Genomic DNA, 20,403 nt, shown 5'->3' on the forward strand with positions numbered 1-20,403 from the left:
TTAAGGCGATCGGCTGACAACCTGTCACTATTCGAATTCAATTCTATCATTAAGCTATACAGCTGAACGGGGCCTTTCAGTCTTTTCGAGACTGTTGGCTTTTATTTCCCCTTTAGGGAAAAATACTTAGTTTTCATAATAACTATACATACATTTAATTTCTCGACCAAATATCGAAATGATTAACTAAACTTCCTAATTTAGGGAATAAAAATTTGTACCCACAATCACAATTTATGTATACTCTGAGCCGAATAATTTTTTTAGCCATTTATTTAAGTGGTATTCATGTGATTCTACATACATACACACGTCTTTAACGCTTGCGGGGTAGATGGAGCCAACAGTCTAGTGAAGACTGATAGGTCACGTTCAAATAGTGACATTATTGTGTTCCTTCATTTTAATACAACTTCCGTGAAGACAAAATGCTGATCAGCACTAACCTTGGGGATAGTGTAAATCGAGAATTCTTTATTACGGATTATGGTCACTGATCCCTATAAGTATGTATATTATTGTACTTCTACATGTTTTTACTCACGTTAGGGATGGCGATTCTTTCCAAAAAAGATCGATTCACAAATAAATCGAAGTCTAAAAAATCGATTTCCGAAAAGTCTTTTTTTAAGATCGCATTTACCTATAATGTAAAAAATTAATACATTTTATGAAAAAGAAGATAAAAAAAACATAATAACTGGTCTGTCACCAGTAAAATCAGTTTTTTTTTGTATAGGGAATTTGCTATCATTTTATTACCATATCAGAGTCAGATCAGGTATGAAATTTGTTTCAAAATGTATATATTTTCTATAACAAATTCATAAATAAACTTAAAAAAAATTAAATGTCGTTTTTTAAGGGTGAAGTATCGATTCCCTGAATCGATTTAGTATTGCATATCGATTTAAAAAATTGATATTTTGGGATAGAAAAATCGATCTCAGATCATTATTCCTATTACGTCAGTGGTCTACGGGAATTCCCCGGTGCCAAATGAACGAATGAAAGAACATGCTTTATTATTTTTATGTTATCAAATTGGTAGGTACTATTAATTTTATCAGTTACGAGCCAAGCGTCTTTGTTCTGGGAATAAATGACTATTTAAAACACGACTGCTCAAATGAACAAAGCGGATTGTTCCGAATGTGCTTGTATTGTGTGATTTCCTGTGGCTATTCTGTAATTTGTAGTTAGAAGGTACGCTCGCCTTTTCTTTGGTGCATATATACCTATAAGTAGATTTTTAAAGAGTAATGACTCTATCTTCTTCTACCTCATCTGTTTTAGGTTCTTGTTATTTTTGAGTTATCGTGCGATATCGAGATCGTCGTGTAGTGACTAAAAGACGGTAAGATTAATTTGTTCTTGGAAGAATATTATACTTTTTAGATACGTATTATTAGTCTAGTAATGTCTTCTTCCTCGTGGCCTTAGTCCCGGTTGCATTCTCGCCTCTCTGAACAGAAACCAGGGGTAAGCGTTTAACCATTGATCCCAGATTGGGTGAGTCAGGTTTTTACACGAAGCGACTCCCATCTGACCTCCGCAACCCAACCTTTGCAAGTAAACCGTTTTGGATGCATTGCTACACATCCAGTTGTCTGAATGTGTAGGTTTCCCTCATTGTAAGATCATCGGTTAGTATTCAAACTAATGTACATGATTTGAAAATAGTCATTGATACATGGCCAAGTTCTTCATAAAATTCTAGCAATGTATTGGACTGAATCAGGCAGTAGGTATAATATCTCGCCTTGACCTAAAAATGTTCTCATTTGTACTGATATTTTTATATACATACAGTCACGTCTATATCCCTTGTGGGGTAGACAGAGCCAACAGTCTTGAAAAGACTGATAGGCCACCTTCAGCTAAATAGCTGAAGGTAAGCCAAATGGCATAGTGATAGAATTGATATTTTTATATGATAAACATTATCTGATTTGGGTTTAGAAGCAATGCAGATAGGTATATTATTTAGGTACATTAAGCTTACCAGCCTAAGATAATTACATAACTCCTGTACTTAAAAAGATTTGGAAAAGATTTTGCAATCAGCTGTCTGACAATGAACCATTGAGAATGTTTGATGTACAATACAAATTTTATAAAGTAGCTATTTTTATTATTAAGGCCATAGGTACATACATTATATTATCCCATCTTAATTAGACTCATTTGTTGACATCCACAAATAGTCTTTTTCTTCTTTGGTAAGTAGGCCTATTTATTTCACAAATTTTTATTTTATTTTTATTTTAAATTCATAAGTAAGTTCCTACCTATTAAATGAAAGGCTGCCATGTCTACTTAACAAGAAGTCAAGTTTGTAACTTAAACTTTCAGTCATTATGAAATTAGATTTTATAAATCAAAGCAAACACATGTTTTGTTTAATTCTTTACAGATGAAGATTTCATGCATAATTTGCAGTGAATTGATGAAAGCATCTGACAATTTAAATGTGACAAAATGTGGTCACATTTTTCATCACAGCTGTCTCTCAGATTGGAAAAGAAGGTAGGTAATTAGAAAAAATAAATCTGCATATAAAAAAGATGCTGTGTTATGTCCGGTACTATAGAACAGAACTAGGTACTCCATATCTTTCCCATGGATGTCGTAAAAGGCGACTAATGTAATATTAATCTATAATTCAAATCTAATTAGTTTATAAATGTAATATGTAATCACTATTGGTGTACTAATTAAAAAGTTTTAATAAATAAACACTTCAGGTCTTGGCAGTGTTGTACTCTATGGAATTTATGTATGTATGTGTTTAATCCCACAGTTCGGATCCAACCCTAAGGTGGGCTTGACATGTGATTTATTAGTCATTGTAGTGATTTATTAGTCATTGTAGTGATTTATTAGTCATTGTCATGATTTATTAGTCATTGTTGTGATTTATTAGTCATTGTCTTGCAAAGTATGCAGATAGTTTTTTTTTTAGTTTATTTTGGCACAAACAGTCATTACAACATTTTTACAATAAGAATTACATATTAAATAGACAAATAGCGCCGAAAAATTTAACAAAAAACATATTAATTATGCTAGTGTGTTGACAACATAAAAATTGAATTAATAGTTTTAAAAATTACAAATTCAATGCCCTTTATAGTATAGTATAGAATACCACAATTATTTCAGATCCCTAACATGTCCTCAGTGTCGTCGTGTGCTATCAGATATTTCCATATTCCCCCTCTACCCAACTCTGTCAGATGACAAAACCGATGTTGAAGATCTGCAGTCGACCCTGAACGACACGCTACAGCAAGTGGAAAAACTTAATGCAGCCGTCGAAGAAAAAGACAGACATATAACAACAGTAACACAGGAATTAAATAAAAATGAGTTAGTTTTCTTTCTTTCTTTTCTATATTATGGCTTCCACCGGACTTTCGGTGATTCTGCCAATGTCATGGTTTGAAGAGACACGAAGTTACGAAATTGGACGGTATACAATCTGAAAGGAAGGTTAACAAATGTACAAACACAAAAAGACAAACACAACAAGTAGGTATTGTTAGTAAAAGAGAAGACAAGTTAATGATTATAATGTGTAGTGAGTGTGTAAGGTGTAAAAGTTATGTAAAACAAGGCATATACCTACTTAATAAGAGATTTCGGAAGTTAGTTAATTCGCGTACATAAAAATGAGTTGTTTGATGTCTCTTAAAAAATCCACAAGTATTTATTAGATTAAGTATTTATTCCTCTCAAGTGTTGGACACTACAAGTGCGGACATCGCCTCATTTCTGGAGGGGTAGGCAGTCACGATCACTGCATGCTTATTTCGCTTCATCCACATTTATAACTATCTTCATACCAGCTCAGTGGTTTCGGGTACTCTTGACCTGACATTTATTTTGCCGTCGAGCGTTCGAACGTCCTTAATTTGAATAAAGTATGTTCGTCTAAGTCTTCCCATTCCAACCCATTCACACTCATATAGTATACAGATAACATATTGAGCTTTAGTTTAAAAAAAACACTCATGGAGGAACAGTTGACACTTTTAAATATAAACACAATGCTCTAAAGTTCTTCATTTTATGTATGTATGTATGTATGCACATATAAATAATCACGTCTCTATCTCTTGCGCGGTAGACAGAGCCAACAGTCTTGAAAATACTGATAGGCTACATTCAGCTATTTGGCTTAATGATATAATTGAGATTCAAATAGTGACAGGTTGCCCAACCCCTAGTTTATTAGCCTGTCCATTAGTCGCCTTTTACGACATCCATGGCACGAGATGGAGTGGTCCTATTTTATTGGTGCCGGGCTCCACACGGCACTGCCTGTATAGTAACTATATATTTTCAAACCTTAATTTCAAGGAACTGAACAGTGTTCATATTTTTTTTCAGAGAAATTTTGAAGCAATATGCATCAGAAGTGGACAGTTTAAACTCTGTAGTAGAAATACTCGAAGATGAATTGAAGACAATGGAAACTATCAAAGAGAATTTAGAGACAGAAAAGTCCGTCTCCTTACAAGACACCCACCGACAGAGTGAGGAGATCAGACTTTTAGAAGAGGATACACGACACTTAAAGACTGAAATCATAAAACTAAACGAACGGGATCAGAATTCACAAGAATTGGCGCTTCAGTTGGAAAATCAGATAGCAAGTTTGAACATAGATGCACAACGGTCGAATATGGAAATACGAAATTTGGAAGAAGAGTTGCAACATTTGCAAGTGGAAACAAAACGTTTGCAAGACGAGAAAGAGGTGTTGACGGAAGAAATGCGACGTTTGGCGAAAAAGAAAGAATACGTTCGAAATGAGATCCACAATATCGATATATTTCCAGGAATAGAAACACAAGACATAGAAGAACATGCTCATAGTCTGCAGGCAGAGGTGGAAAGCATGAATGAAGATGGACATATAAAGGAAGAAGAGGAATTCTTGACAAAAGAAACGCCATATTTAGAGGATGAATTTACAAGTTTGGTAGAACCGAAATACTTGGAAGAATCTAAAAAATCAGAACATTCCAAAGAAGATTTAGATACTATTGAAGAAGACCAAAGTTTAGTGGAGGAGTCACCATATTTAAAAGATGAATCTATAACTTCGGTAGAGCTAAAATACTTGGAAGAGTCTAAAAAGTCAGAATATTCAGATAAAGATTTACATACAATTGATGAAGACCAAAGCTTAGTGGATGGGAATCTGTGTGCGAAAGATGAAATGCAATACAATGAGAAGCAGGTTTTAAAAGATGATTCTTTAATTGGAGAAATATTACATTCAAATGAAGGCGAGAAATGCGTGGAAGACAAGATGCAACTAATAGAGGAAGAGGTGAAAGTTTTAAAGGAAGAAACACAATGCTCTAAATTAGAAACAGAATGTTTACTAGAACAGGAACAAAGGGAGATAGAGGAACATTGTATAAAGGTACCAACCATGGAAGAAGACACACAAGGCTTGGCAGAAGAGAAGCAAGATGACCAAAAGCAAGTCGAGCAGGATATAACAATGATTGTGTAAGAATCGATTACACCAAAACTGTATACAAACTATGGTTCTATATATTAGGATGAAACTTTATAAGATTATGTTAATTTGTAAAAGAAACTAAATTGTTGTAGACTTTTTTTTTTTTAAGAGAAAATCGTGGTATTGTCCTTCTGCAAAATCAGGTGATGATAAAAACGTATTACTATTTTTATTTAAGTATTAAGTTTAAATTAGTAAGGTACACAAGAATTATCACCAAAAAATAGGTAATTTTAAGATTATAAAAGAGAAGTGGAGTGATTGATTGATTAAGTGCATTTCAATTATTTGAGGTGAGTTTAGTATGAAACTATTCGAATTTTAAGGAATCTCAAATTTGTTCTTTTTAAAGTCTACTTAGATTTTTACTTTTGACATTAAATACGATATAAGTAGGTTTAGATTTTCATAGTTATTGTTATTTAAAAAGAATAACTGAATTATTACTAAGTATTTGATGTTTTTTTTAAGAATCTGATGGAAAATGTGAGATCAACATTTTTGGTCAACGTTAGTTTTAACTTTCAACGCTAACTGCAAATAAGGATATATGTGATTTCGTTTATTTTTGTAATTTGAATATCAATATTGGTTTCAAATAAATGATAAACTTAAAAAAATCTTATTTTTTTATTTAACATTATAAAAACAAATAGAAACCACCATTACAAGTATGGTTATAAGTATGATTACATGTATTAACATACAATGTAAATAATATGAGGTGCGGGACGATTATAAAGAAATGGGACATATCAAATTTCTTCATAATACTCTTCCATCGGAGTTTGAGAATAAAATTGTGACAATGGCAAGGAAATTTAAACTAGCCAAATAACTTACATTGACAATTACTGATTTATTAATAAATGTTTGGCGTTTTTGTCAAATGTCAAATGACAGTAGAAAAATCCAATGAAATGAATAACCGCATAATTGTAGCGTAGCAATGTGCTAGCGACCATATATATAAATATATATGGAAAACTGATTTTGGGTGAAAATAATAGAAAAAACGAATTTTCCCAGATACCCGGCTAAATCGATAATTTTTTCCCGTGTGCACTTAAATTTCACAATTCGATTCGTTTTGGAAAACGCGCGTTTAAATATATATACCTACAGATAATGCTCGTTTAATAATACAGTGCACATTATAAGTAATTTCCAAAAATCCGATCAATCAGCTTCAAGGTCCTCCATCCGCTTGTATGCCTTCTTCAGCTCTGTCAGCAGTTCTCTGACCTGTGACCTCTCAATCAGGAGGTCACGTTTCTTGTGCTCCCCGGAGAATACATCGTCGGTGAACAGAGACAGCCTGCAGGTGTCCACTGTACCATCAGGACCCGAAGAGAGGGCCACGTCGGAAATTTTATTCACTGTAAATGATTTCATTCATTTATTGTAATAAATGTATTTAATAGAATCATTAAATCAAAGAAATCTGAAGCGAATAAATGTGTTTTACTATCCGTTACAAATTGTGCGTGCCGGGTGGTTCCCGGTACTTCAGGATAGGACCACTTCATCTATTGTCCATTGATCTCGTAAAGGGTGACTGAAGGAATAGGCACATTCATCTAGTGCAGCGTTTACGTGATCCAATATGGGGGGTTCCCTGGCTGGCAAGTCAGGTTTTTACACGAGGCAACTTCCGTCTGACCTCCGGAGCGATTACAGGGTAACCTTACCATTATTGGATAATGGTTACAGGTCCAGATGCCATACTTTAAAAGGTGTACTTATTTGTGAGTCAGTTAAGATAGAATAGAATAGATTTATTTTCAAAATTGGATACAAGTTATCACTTATTGACGTCACATCACTTAAATCTAATTAAAACTACTACCGCTTCCAAAGTAGAAGAAGCGGCGGAACAAACTACACTGCAGCATTTTCATCGGACGTCAATATACAAATATAGATCTCTTAAATCTAAATCGTGTACGAATGCACATTGTCTACATTAAAAAACATGAATGAATGTAGAACTAGTTATTTCAATACGACCTTACCCATGAACCCATTGCTCCGTACATTCGCTTGGTGGGGCTCTGACTGTGCGTCCACGGTCTCCGCTAACGCCGCGGCATGGGCCCTGGGCACACCCAGAACCAGGAGGTCCCTGGTCAACTGTGAGCCAGAACACGAGCAGGAGAGCGCTTGTTGTACCACCCACCGGATGACGGCGGCTGCGCGCGCGCACTCGTCGCGGGACGCTGGTAAACGTTATTCATTTCGTCTTCATTTATGGCCTTTCCCGTGGTAAATATGTAGTGTATAGTGAAAATATTTTATTCACTAAATTGTGTTATTAAAATATTGCTATTTTAAATTAATTAAAATTTTGAAATAGAATAAAAACACAGTTTATAGCAAACAACTAAAGGTTTTATCGTTATCCAAGATGTTCTTGTCTGTTCACTTGTCACTTGTCTCTTTATGTTTGCAACTGGCCACTAATAAAAAGAGTTTTTCAGACAGAACATAAATAAAAAAGTGACGATCGAGAGATAAGTTGAAGTTCAAATTGTTAACATATAGGTAAATCCCGTTTGTATTTAATGTATAATTTAATTCTTTTAACGAAAATATACAGTTTTAAATTAGTTCAGGAAGAGTGGTTTTATTTTCATTTGTTTTAAAGTACATTTTTCCCGTAACATAAAATTTTAAAGTGCATGAACAATGATCTAAAATAAAGAGTTCTCATTTACTTACATAGGCTTGTGTCCTTCAAAATCTCCATGATGCCATCATCCTAAAAAGAAAAGATAATAATTTAATTTTAAAAATTGGACAGGTAGTATTATTTATTATTGGTGCCGTGTGGTTCCAGGCACCAACAAAAAAAGAATAAGAACACTCCATCTCGTTGCCATGGATGATGATGAATAGGCTTATAACGTGGGAGTCTTCTTTTAGGCGATGGGCTAGCAACCTGTCACTATTTGAATCTCAATTCCATCATAAAGCAAAACAGCTGAACGTTGAAAAGACTGATGACTTTTCAAGACTGTTGGCTCTGTGTACCCCGCAAGGGATATAGACGTGATTATATGTATGTATGTAGTATTATTATGTCTAGACTAAAAGAATAACATGTATTTACATACATACATAAATCTCTTTCCTGAGACCACATCTATCTCAAGTAGAAAGATGTGGTCTCTGCCTACCCCCGATTTCTGTAAACGCTTAATCACACGCACATGTATTTGAAATCTATTGTCAAGCGTATGTCACCTTGTACACACTTTTTCTTCTCTTACGTAGATTTTTCTCCCATACTGTACCTACAAGAACAAATAAATGAAGCGTCTTCTCTGAGAGAGGTCCAGGGTTTTGCAAATAACTACCTTCTCCTGGATTGTTTAAGTCCGTTAATCATACGAAGAGATCCTCGTCTGATCTTCGTGACGATGTTTAAAGCGGAATCCAAGCCAGCTTATTTATTCAACTCTTACGACACCCACGGAAAGAGGGACGATAAATGTCGCTGGCGGACACTAGTGTTAAAATATTCCCGATTCACTAACATATAAATGTAAACCCAATTCGACCAATAACATTCTCACAGACAGACAAAAAAGCATATAATGACCACTATTCAATTAGTTACAAAGGCTTCTACGGACGCCAAATCATATTTCCGAGAAAACGCAATACAAAGGGACACATTACTTTGATAATATTAACATTTGCTACAAAAAGGCTACTTACTACGATCCTGTCACTTGTTAGTTTTTCATTTTTTCTCACACATTTTCATTTTATAAATATATATAAATATTTATTAAGTAGTTTTTAGTAGAATTTATATAAGTAATTGTAAGAGAATATTATTTTAGCTGAAATTTGACATGTAGGTAACAGTAAAAAGTAACAATTCCGATTCAAGATATCCTTATTATAAATTTAAAATATTTATCAATGTAATTATATTGAATAAAATCAGTAGAAGATAAAAACGTGAAAAGAATTAATCAACAATTAATCTATATCTCAGGAACTACTAGTTCGAATTGAAAAATTATTTTTGTATTTAATAGACTATTTATCGAGGTAGGCTTTAGGCTATATAACATCACGCTGCAACTATAAGGAGCGAAGAAATAAAAGAAAATGTGATAAAAAAAGGGGAAAATTATTCATCCTTGAGGGCTTCATTGATGCCCAAAATAAATATTCCACGTGGACGAAGTCGCGGGCACAGCTAGTTACACATAAAATGTTAGGATGTGTGATCGATGGATTCCATAGAAATACAGGAGGTAAGTATTTATTACAAGTTCAAGGGCTAATATAATTCTATTTAATCTTTTACTTTTCAATCTTGGCATTATAGACAACTCTTATCTAATGCCTTTGTATTGAAACAAGTATTTAAAGGAGATTAATTTGCCAAAACGTTGGGATTTTGAGAATATAATGAAGAAACCTAACAATAACTCATGATTAATTAACAAACTTTGATTCCGAAAGGGATTTATTGGATTTGTGTATTTAGAGGCTTATAGTAATTTTGAACCGATTTATTTAGTTATATTTACAGCGCGATAAGAGTCATACATATATATACCTAATAACGTCTATATCCCTTGCGGGGTAGACAGAGCCAGAAGTCTTGAAAAGACCGCATTCAGCTAATGATGGAATTGAGATTTAAATAGTGACAGTGATCTGTTACATACAGAAACAATGTGTGTTTGAGTTTTTAAGTCCATTAGAATTATTGACCAATGTCTCTTAGGTCTTCAGATCAATTGACGAAATATTCGTATTGAAATCATTAGTTTTAGGTACATTCATTCACGTTTTTTAATGTAGAACAATGTGCATTCGTCCACGATTTAGAATTAAGAGATCTATAAGTATTTGTAAATTGACGTTCGGTGAAAATGCTGCAGTGTAGTTTGTTCCGCCGCTTCTTCTACACATGCGCTTTGAAAGCGGTAGTAGTTATAATTAGATTTAAGTGATGTGACGTCAATAAGTGATACCTTGTATCCAATTTTGAAAATAAATCTATTCTAAAAGAGAAAGAAATTATTTCATCTTCCTTCCGGCACCAATACAAAAATGAATAGAACCACTCCATTTCTTTCCCATGGATGTCGTAAAAGGCGACTAAGGGATAGGCTCACAAACTTGGGATTCTTTTTTAGGCGATAGGCTAGCAACCTGACACTATTCGAATCTCAATTCCATCATAAAGCCACATAGCTGCACGTGGCCATTCAGTCTTTTCCAGACTGTTGGCTCTGTCTACCCCGCAAGGGATATAGACGTGACCATATGTATGTATGTAATTATTTCATAGTACGTCTTACGGGACCGGCAGAGCCAAAACCACAAGATTTAAAGTCCGCATCTACCTGATGGTTTAATGATGGAAGTCAAGATTCAGATACGAGTATAGAGACAGCTTGATAGCCCATCGTCTAAAAGAAAAATCAAAAATTCATAACCCTCGTATCGTACAGAATAAATATATTATAGTACGTACGTACCTATATTAGATGCTATAAATCATATCATATGAAAAAACCATTTCATAACAGGTTTTCCCAAAGTTTGAGTCGGTAATAAATACTTAACATGAAGATTTTGAGAGTAATAGCAACACAGAAGCAAATAATTGTAATAAAATTAATACTTCTGCCATCGTGTCTTATAACTTCTATGTTGTCTTCCCCGCAGGAGATAAAGACGTAATATGTGTAAATAGTATAATCTAGCCGTGTGGTTCCCGGCACCAACATAAAAAGAATAGGACCACACCATCTCTTTCCCATAGATGTGGAAAAAGGCGACTAAGGTATGCTTATAAACTTTGGATTCTTCTTACAGGCGATGGGCTAGCAACCTGTCGCTGTTTGAATTATGATTCTATCATTAAGCCTAACAGCTGACCGTGGCTTGTAAGTCTTTTAAGACTGCTGGCTCTGTCTACCCCTTCCTCGATCCTTCCATCGGATGGTCTGTTCAACGCAAGAAGCATTTTTCAATTCGAACCAGAAGTTCCTGAGATTAGCGCGTTCAAACAAAAAAACAAACAAACTCTTCAGCTTTATAATATTAGTTTACATACATATATGCGGGGTAGACAGAGCCAACAGTCTTGAAAAGACTGAATGACCACGTTCAGCTATTTGGCTTAGTGATAGAATTGAGATTCAACTAGTGACAGGTTGCTAGCCCATCGCCTAAAAAAGAATCCCAAGTTTCTAAGCCTATCCCTTAGTCGTCTTTTACGACATCCATTGGAAAGAGTTTGTATTGGTGCCGGGAACCACACGGTACTAATATTAGTATAGATATAACTTATTAATCTACGTTAAATTACTTTGTTTGATCTCGCCGATTACCATATTCACAATAGATATATCTAATATTGATATATACTTTTATAAGATATCTCTGAAAACAATTCTACCTGTTATTCGGTAGTCACGTAGGTAGGTACACGAGCGTGCAAAGCAAATTCACTTATATTAACATAACTTTGTTTGGCATACATAATATCAACGGTATACCTACTTCAATTTCTATATATCACGTCTTCATACCTTACGGGGTGGACAGAGCTATGTCTCAATACTAAAAGGCCACGGCGGAGCTGGAGGTGGAAGCTGGATAATGATAAATTTCATACTTAAGAAATACTTTTTATTAGCCGTGTTAACTCCATTATTGTTTTGCAATCGATCATTCATTCATTCATATAATCACGTCTATATCCCTTGCGGGGTAGACAGAGCCAGCTTAATGATAGAATTGAGATTCAGATAGTGACAAGTTGCTAGCCCATCGCCTAAAAGAAGAATCCCTAGTTTATAAGTCTATTCCTTAGTCGCCTTTTACGACATCCATGGGAAAGGGATGGAGTGGTCCTATTCTTTATTATATTGGTGCCGGGAACCACACGGCACATTGCAATCGATTCGGTCGATCTTCCTTCCAAAACTTAAATCCTGCATGAAACGTTTTTCACGCGATAAAAAAGGGCGTCGCGTGTGCCATGCTACTGTTGGCTCTGTCTTCCCCGCAAGCGATATAGACGTGATTATATGTATGTAAGTAGTAATGAGTAAATAATCTCTGTATGTAATTTGTATGTATGTTTAGTGTAGTATATATGGTATAGTAAGTATGTTTATTATACACTATTATTATCACCCACACAAAGGTTCTCCGCTTAACCCAATGGTAGACTGTTAAATAATGCTATTAGCATTAAGTCCGCCTATTGTACTTTACAAATTGTAATTGTTACAATAAAGAATAAATAAATTAATGAATTGCCTACACGAGAAGAATATATTTTGCAGAAGGCACATTTAATCTCGGAAAAAGGTGGCGCCGCTGTAGGATTTGAGTTAAGAGGTAATCTTACCGGTTGTTCTTTGATGACCTGCTGCAGTAGCGTCCTGAAGAGTAGAGCTGGAAGACTGCTCAGGGCATGAAGACCTGCCAGCGCCCAAAGGGGGCAGTCGCCGTCGGAGCAAAACTTGAACTTCTGGAAGAACAAATATAATACATACATACATAAAAATCACGCCTCTTTTCCGGAGGGGTAGGCAGAGACTACCTCTTTGCACTTGCCACGATCTCTCTTCCTTCGCTTCATCCACAAACAAAAAAAAAATACTAAGTAAATGTAAAGTAGAAACAAATATAAATACTAAGTAAATGTAAAGTAGAAAGTATTTATTCAGAAAACATACATACATGTTATCTTGTCCATATCCCTTGCGAGGTAGACAGAGCGAACAGTCTTGAAATGACTGATAGCCACGTTCAGCTGTTAGGATTAATGATAGAATTGAGAGTAAAATATTGACAGGTTGCCAACCCATCGCCTAAAAATGAGTCCCAAGTTTGTAAGCCTATCCCTAAGTCGCCTTTTACTTTGTTGGCTCTGTCTACCACAAGGGATAAAGACGTGATCATATGTATGTATGTTTTAAGTCGGGAGGGTGACGATTTTCTTTTTTGATCATCAATGCCCGCATTAATCGAAAAATCCCATAATCTGTCCATATAGGAATTTTGTGATCCTCTCTTACTTCGCCTCTAGCTAACTCAAATGCTTATTTGAACACCTAATACTACGTTTTATTAATGAAAACAAATAAAGGATTGATAGACATTAATTTTCTAAAAAGAGTACCGCCTCTAACCGATATTCCCCTTTTTATAAGTCAGTTAATTTCTTAAACCTTTTCCTAAGTGTAACAAACAACTTCCTGGAAACAGCATCATCAAAATCGGTTCAGCGAAACGGGAGATAATCGCGTACAAATATACATACAGGTCAAACTGAGAACCAAGTACGTAAGTAAGTTTATTAACGCCTTCAAAAAACAAAAAAAAGGATTTTGAAGGCGGTCTAAAAGTAACCTACCCGTCAAATTTAACATCTAAGGTATAGGGGTTTGGGCCGCGACTTGAAAAACAAGTTAAGAACAATGGAGTTTTAATTAATTTAATTAATAAATTTTAGGCGCGCGTGTGGATCCTACGAGATGAGACTAAATTCTTAGATACTTGGGTGTGCACATCTTTGTCCTCAACGGGATAGGAAGAGCTTTAGTTTAACTAATAGAAATAACAACTTTAGCTGCACTGTTTAGGTTATTGTTTTCGTTGGTTTTGTGGTGAAATTAATTATTTGCGCAAACGCAGAAACGGGCAAAAGTGTGAAGAATAGTTAATTAGCTTATAAAGCAGAATACAATATTTATAAAGAAGATTAATTTAGATTGAGACTTCTAGAAGTTTCTTTTTCTTCTAGTTTTAAAATACAAAAAATTATTCAGGTATACGACTACATGAAAAGATTGATAAATGTGAATGAAACGAAAGAATACGTACGCTGTGGAAAATGGAAAATGAAGCCTCTGTCTACCTCGTTTGGGAAAGATTTCACATCATATGCCTATATACATACATCAAATAACTTACCATATCGTTCGCCTACCAATCTGTAACAAACAACATAACATATAAAATTATCATGTAAATCACTGGTTTGACATACAGACTGTATGCAAATAATGCTTGCTCCATCAATTTTAGTCGTCTTAACTTACGGCCAAGCGCAGACATGTTGCTTTAAGAATAATTTATCCATAAGTACTAAGTGCCGTGTGGTTCCCGGCACCAATTGAAAAAGAATAGGACATCTCGTTCCCATGGATGTCGTAAAAGGCAACTAAGGGATGGGCTTATAAACTTGGGATTCTTCTTTTAGGCGATGGGCTAGCAACCTGTCGTTATTTGAATCTCAATTCCAATTCCATCATAAAGCCAAACAGCTGAACGTGGCCTATCAGTCTTATCAAGAATGTTGGCTCTGTATACTCCGCAAGGGATATAGACGTGATTATATGTATGTATAGGTCTTAAGTATTAAGGTACAGTTTCTGTTAACACATATTCTACCTTTGAAGGCGTCGGAATTATATAGGTACATATATTTTAAATAAGTAGCGTATAAAGGCTCTGTCTAATTATTATCATTTTGTCATCATCCCGGTAAGAAGTAGTTTGTTTGTTTGTAAATTCTTTATTGTACATGACAAATTTTAAGTAGTACATAAAATACGTTAAAAATAACGATGTACAAGGGCGGACTTATCCCTGTAAGGGATTTCTTCCAGTCAACCAACCAGGTAGGTAGGTACTAGTTTTCGTGATAATTGCGAAAAAATTGTATTCTTTTGTAATTTTTTTTGACAACCCGTACTTACAAGAAAATGTTGCTATCGGTACCAATAAAACGACATTTAAATCATTCCAAAAAGCCAGGTAAATTAACGATTAACTCAAAACTAGGTCTTAAAAGTTTTGCTTGTCAATTCATAAGCTCGAGTTGAATAAGAATTATTAATAGGGCGTAATTAAAGGGGAGAGTATTCGTTTCAAAAGAGACATTTGTTTGAAAAATGAAATTTATTTAGAATCGTAATTAGTAAGATCGTCAAAGGGTTATTTTGAAGAGGCGATCACTGGCGTATAAAAGCTTGTAAAAAGGTTGGCTGTAATTTTTTCAGTTAAATTTATTAATAAAACATTTTCGGAAACATTAAGTAGGCCGAATAACGTTAAGCGGAATGCGGGTCAAATCCTCTTTTTTTACCTTATTCCGCTCATTTTCTCATTATAACGTGTTACGGATTGGATTCATATTTACAAGACATGTGAAATATATGTTAATTTGTTAAAAATAAATTCTAAATAAAACTTGTGCAAATGATTTTTTTTTATTGATTGACTTGAGTAATGTTAATTCTTATTGTAGGTAGTAAAGGTGGGCGTTTAAACAATAAAAAAAAATATCATAATACTATTAAATTTAAGCACTTAATTAGATTAATTACGATGTGTGTTATTTTTTTGATTTGTATGTGATTTAATCAGCGCCATCTAGCGGTAACGCGATGGCACTAATGCAACTCCATACAATACTATTAGCTTAATTCAGAAGTAAGCAGGAATAATACCAAATATTTACGTGATTACATTTATTTTCTTATCAGAAAACCGACAGAGATTCTCACGAGTCAAACGTAAGGAGCAGAATGATTCCATTGCCAATCCAAAAAGACCGGCTGTCAAAAACATTATTAATCATCGATATTGGAATACATTCTTATTAAAACTTTTTACTTATACAACATATAGTTGAAACGATTTGTAGAATAAATAATATAAAACTTATGTAAAATAAATTTTAGCTAACAATACAAACTCACGTTTACTTGCTCGACGCGTTTGACCGAGTAAACTCGCACTAACCCCTCAGAAACTCGGTTGAAAAACATGAGTAGCTTCTAGCTTCATCGTGTCGTAGCACGGCTACGAAGTGCTACGACCGCCTACGAAAGTGCTACGACCGTCTACGAAAGTGCTACGACAGTGTATGAGTTCGTGCTAATTTTTCTAGCTTATTATTAATGTATTTAGGGTAAGAACATACATATATACTTATATAGTCTTTACCCATGCGGGATAGACAGAGCCAACAGACACAAAAAGACTGAAAGGCCAGGTTCGGCTGTGTGGAGTAAGTACGTGATTTTTTAATATAATTATCCTATTTTATTGTAATTTTATTTAACCACAATAATCAATAAGAGAAAAGATTTGTTTTTTTGTATCTTTGCAACGAATGAACTCAATAACTACTGAACAGATTTTGATGAAATTTTATAAGAACATATATAGAAGAGACCTTTAGGAATAGCAAAGGCTACTTTTTCTGGTAATACCCATGAGAGCAAAGCCCGCGCAAAACTATAAAAAATAGAATTAATCATATAACTAAACTAAATAAAATAAATGTGTTACGTTATATTAAGACTTGTCATTTTTAAGTATGTAATTTTTTGCAACAACGTATAAAAAATAAAACTGACTGACTGAGGGATATCAGAGTCCTGACCAGTACAAGAGGATTTCCCGTAATTCCCGTGGGAATGGAAATCAACGGGACCTCTCATTGACCGTAGGCGGAGCCGCGTACTCTAGTATAAAATATTAGCTCTCAGCGCATACCCTATACAACGTAATAAAACATAATATTATATTGACTGTTCTGTCGCCGCTTTCCTTGCAACAATAAGAATATTAAAAATGTCACAATGGATAGGTGCCTATTGTGAAAACGTCCATGCCAGTCTATGAAAGGGATTTAAAAAAAAATTGCTAAATAATGCACCGATAGTTCTTGGGTACTGGCTGTTCATAGAGTTTAAATTTAGAATGTATTTTTAAATGTTTTTTTTTTCTTAATTTTACAGTATTTTATTATTTGATCGGAATGCGAAAAAAGAATGAATAATCGATACACAAAATTATTCATAATAATATATCGATAATCGATAATTATGTTCGTGTGTTTATTGTTATTTTTTAACTTCGTCTGTTTGTATTGACACGTTTAACTTTACTTTAAACATTATTAATAAGTCAAATCGGCATTAGTAGACCCCAGTTTAGATATATTGCGGCAGAGGGTGCAACTGGGAACAAGCAAACATAAAAGAAAGAGAGAGTCAATAAAAAGGCAATCTAACAATAAATTAATTTCTCAATAACTTATCGCTCATCTTGACTTCACCGGGAATCGAAGATGACCTTAACATACATACATATAATCACGTCTATATCCCTTGCGGGTTAGACAGAGCCAACAGTCTTAAAAAGACTGATAGGCCACGTTCAGCTATTTGGCTTAATGATAGAATTGAGATTCAAATAGTGACAGGTTGCTAGCCCATCGCCTAAAAAAAATAATCTCAAGTTTGCAAGCCTATCCCTTAGTCACCCCCAAGTAACAATTAGGCGCTAAAGTAAGATTTATAATAAGTCTATAAAAGCGCTAACTAGATTCTAAAGTGGTTTATGGGTGTAACAAATTAGTGTTAGAGCGCGCTCTAACCCTACTTTACCCCCGAATTGGGCACAATTTTTATATTACTTAAGGTTGTATAATGACGGTATACAAGAGTTATGGTAATTGGCTAAGAGGTACAATTAGTGCTATAAGAAAGTTATTATAGCGGTAACAGGATCTCTTAGCGATACAAGAGGGGTAAGTAAGCGTCAACTGACTCCTTAAGCGGTACAGTAGAGATACAAAGGCGGTAATTATATTTTCAAGCGCTAAAAGGGAGGTAAATAGGTGTTTTGTAACGGTCTGAACGCTATTCAAGATAATTAAACTAATTTTGTGATCTAATAATAAATAATTTTATTTTCAATGGCTATAAGTTTACGACTAATGATTTTTATATTAAACAAAAAAAAAGTGATATTGTATGGTGAGAAAGGAAGCATATTTTTGCTGCGAAGGGAAGTACACTGTGAATATGTTACATATTTATTGGCAAATAATTCGAGCGCCCGATGAATGTTGTCTATTTACTGAAAACTTTTCCACGTATTTACAACAATTTTTGTTTATTTTGGTTGCGACGCCATTGTCAAAAACAAGTAGTCAATATAAGAAATACAGTAGTGACCTTAAGCGCTATTACTTTACCTTTAGTCACAAAAAAGTAACAATAGACGCTATAGGATCTGTTATAGCGAAAAATTATACTCCTATTTGACTTAAGGTAATGCAAGAGAGTTTTGTATAACTTCAAGCATTTGGTTCTATATAAGATTAAATAAACACTATTGTAAGGCTGGTAGCGCTTATTAACGCTATTGTGCAACTTTAGGTTCTTGTAAAGAGTTTATTATCACCTGCATAGCACTTTTGGAGGTAGTAGCTAATTCTTATTCTTATTTAGATCTTAGAGTTCTAAGATTCACTTAAAGCTATAACACAAAATGCTGTGCATGTACAACAGTGTTAAGATTTGCCATAATACATCCATAACCTTTAAGCTCGCCTAATTGTCGCGCTTGTAACTCTGTATTATAAGTAGAAGTGATATACGTTACTTGGTACGCCACTTTATCGCCAATAGTCATAAGTGTTGCTACTGTAATGCCTTTGTAGCCCACTAAGTAACAAAATAAGCTCTAATCGTCGCCTAAATGTTTGTTGGGCTTTTACGACATCCATGGGATGACCTTAAATAGTGTAAAAACTCGATACTGCGTCACAGAGGCCGTCAAAATTGATACAATTACGACGTTGTCACCCGTCAAAGGTTCTACACTAAGGGGCAAAAGTGCCCTTATCTCCAATTTGATAAGTACATTGTTTTCATTCAATCAACGGTTCAGGTGGCCTATCGACAACCCTTCTTATACACTCGGTTAAATTAGTTCCGAATTAGGAACAAAACAAATGAATGAGAATTAATCTTTACATGTCAAACCGTACGTAGTACCTACCTTAGTTGTAGTAAGTGATACCTTGTATCCAATTTTAAAAATACATACACACATATAGTCACATCTATATCCCTTGCGGGGTAGACAGAGCCAACGAAAAGACTGATGGGCCACGTTTAGCTATTTGGCTTTAAGATAGAATTGAGATTCAAATAGTGACAGGTTGCTAGCCCATCGCCTAATAGAAGAATCCCAAGTTTATAAGCCTATCCCTTAGTCGCCTTTTACGACATCCATGGGAACGAGATGGAGTGGTCCTATTCTTTTTTTTTATTGGTGCCGGGAACCACACGGCACCCGAACAACGAAGGTGATACATACATACATACATATAAAAAATGACCCCTCTTTCAGGCGGGACAGGACTTTCTTTTTCTTGCCACGATCCCTGCATACTTCTTTCGCTTCATCCACATTCATAACTCTCTTCATGCTAGCTCTTGGGTTTGGGGTATGCTTGACTTGACTTTTCATTAAGATATTTAGAGATATTTTTGTTTCTTCCAGTACCGGACAGAGTCAAACGATAGTTATTGTAACGAATTATTCGAGCGAAAATATATAGATTTTCTAGAATCTTAGTGCAATATTTATATAGATTTAATATGACTGTTCTAGATATTCTCAGTTCTAGCTATTACATCTATTCCGATCTTACTGGGTATTAGACGTACCTACATATAGTCACGTCTATATCCCTTGCAGGGCAGACAGAGCCAACACTCTCGAAAAGACTGAAACGCCACGTCCAGCTGTTGAGACTCAAAAAGTAACAGGTTACTAACCCATCGCCTATAAGAGGATCAAGTTTATACATAAATTCATACTTAAAATCACGCCTCTTTCCCGGAGGGGTAGGCAGAGACTACCACTTCCACTTGCCACGATCTCTGCATACTTTCTTCGCATCCACCTTCATAACTCTCTTCATGCAAGCTCGGCGGTTTCGGGTACTTTTGACCTGACCCTTTACCAGGACGTCCTCAAGTTTATAAAGG

The 20,403-nt window shown here is 34.8% G+C and overlaps 2 protein-coding genes across 7 annotated transcripts in view; one reads left to right on the plus strand and one right to left on the minus strand.

Moving 5' to 3' along the window:
- The first annotated feature begins 1,050 nt into the window (after positions 1–1,050).
- LOC106131656 (tropomyosin) lies at positions 1,051–6,150 on the plus strand. Of its 6 annotated transcripts, none has more exons than XM_060949920.1 (5): positions 1,052–1,206; positions 1,297–1,357; positions 2,417–2,529; positions 3,185–3,372; positions 4,396–6,150. In XM_060949920.1, exons 3-5 carry the CDS (start codon positions 2,482–2,484, stop codon positions 5,531–5,533), a joined length of 1,374 nt encoding a protein of 457 aa, XP_060805903.1. In that variant the 5' UTR covers positions 1,052–1,206; positions 1,297–1,357; positions 2,417–2,481; the 3' UTR covers positions 5,534–6,150. The 6 variants fall into 6 exon arrangements, with proteins under 6 accessions (XP_060805902.1, XP_060805905.1, XP_060805903.1 ...); XM_013330822.2 differs by having other exon boundaries at positions 3,166–3,372; positions 4,396–6,149; XM_060949919.1 differs by having other exon boundaries at positions 1,051–1,357.
- Positions 6,151–6,158: 8 nt separating this feature from the next.
- LOC106131657 (putative peptidyl-prolyl cis-trans isomerase dodo) overlaps positions 6,159–20,403 on the minus strand; it is a 28,582-nt gene continuing 14,337 nt past the window's right edge. Inside the window, exons 2-6 of the mRNA XM_013330824.2 lie at positions 14,513–14,532; positions 12,942–13,064; positions 8,264–8,303; positions 7,558–7,761; positions 6,159–6,921 (exon numbers count right to left, since the gene is read on the minus strand). Of these exons, the coding sequence (XP_013186278.1) occupies positions 6,722–6,921; positions 7,558–7,761; positions 8,264–8,303; positions 12,942–13,064; positions 14,513–14,515 (570 nt within the window). The 5' untranslated portion in view covers positions 14,516–14,532 and the 3' untranslated portion in view covers positions 6,159–6,721. The remainder of the gene's footprint in view (positions 6,922–7,557; positions 7,762–8,263; positions 8,304–12,941; positions 13,065–14,512; positions 14,533–20,403) is intronic.

Source organism: Amyelois transitella, chromosome 20 (assembly GCF_032362555.1).
Source record: "Amyelois transitella isolate CPQ chromosome 20, ilAmyTran1.1, whole genome shotgun sequence".
Lineage (NCBI taxonomy): Eukaryota > Metazoa > Arthropoda > Insecta > Lepidoptera > Pyralidae > Amyelois > Amyelois transitella.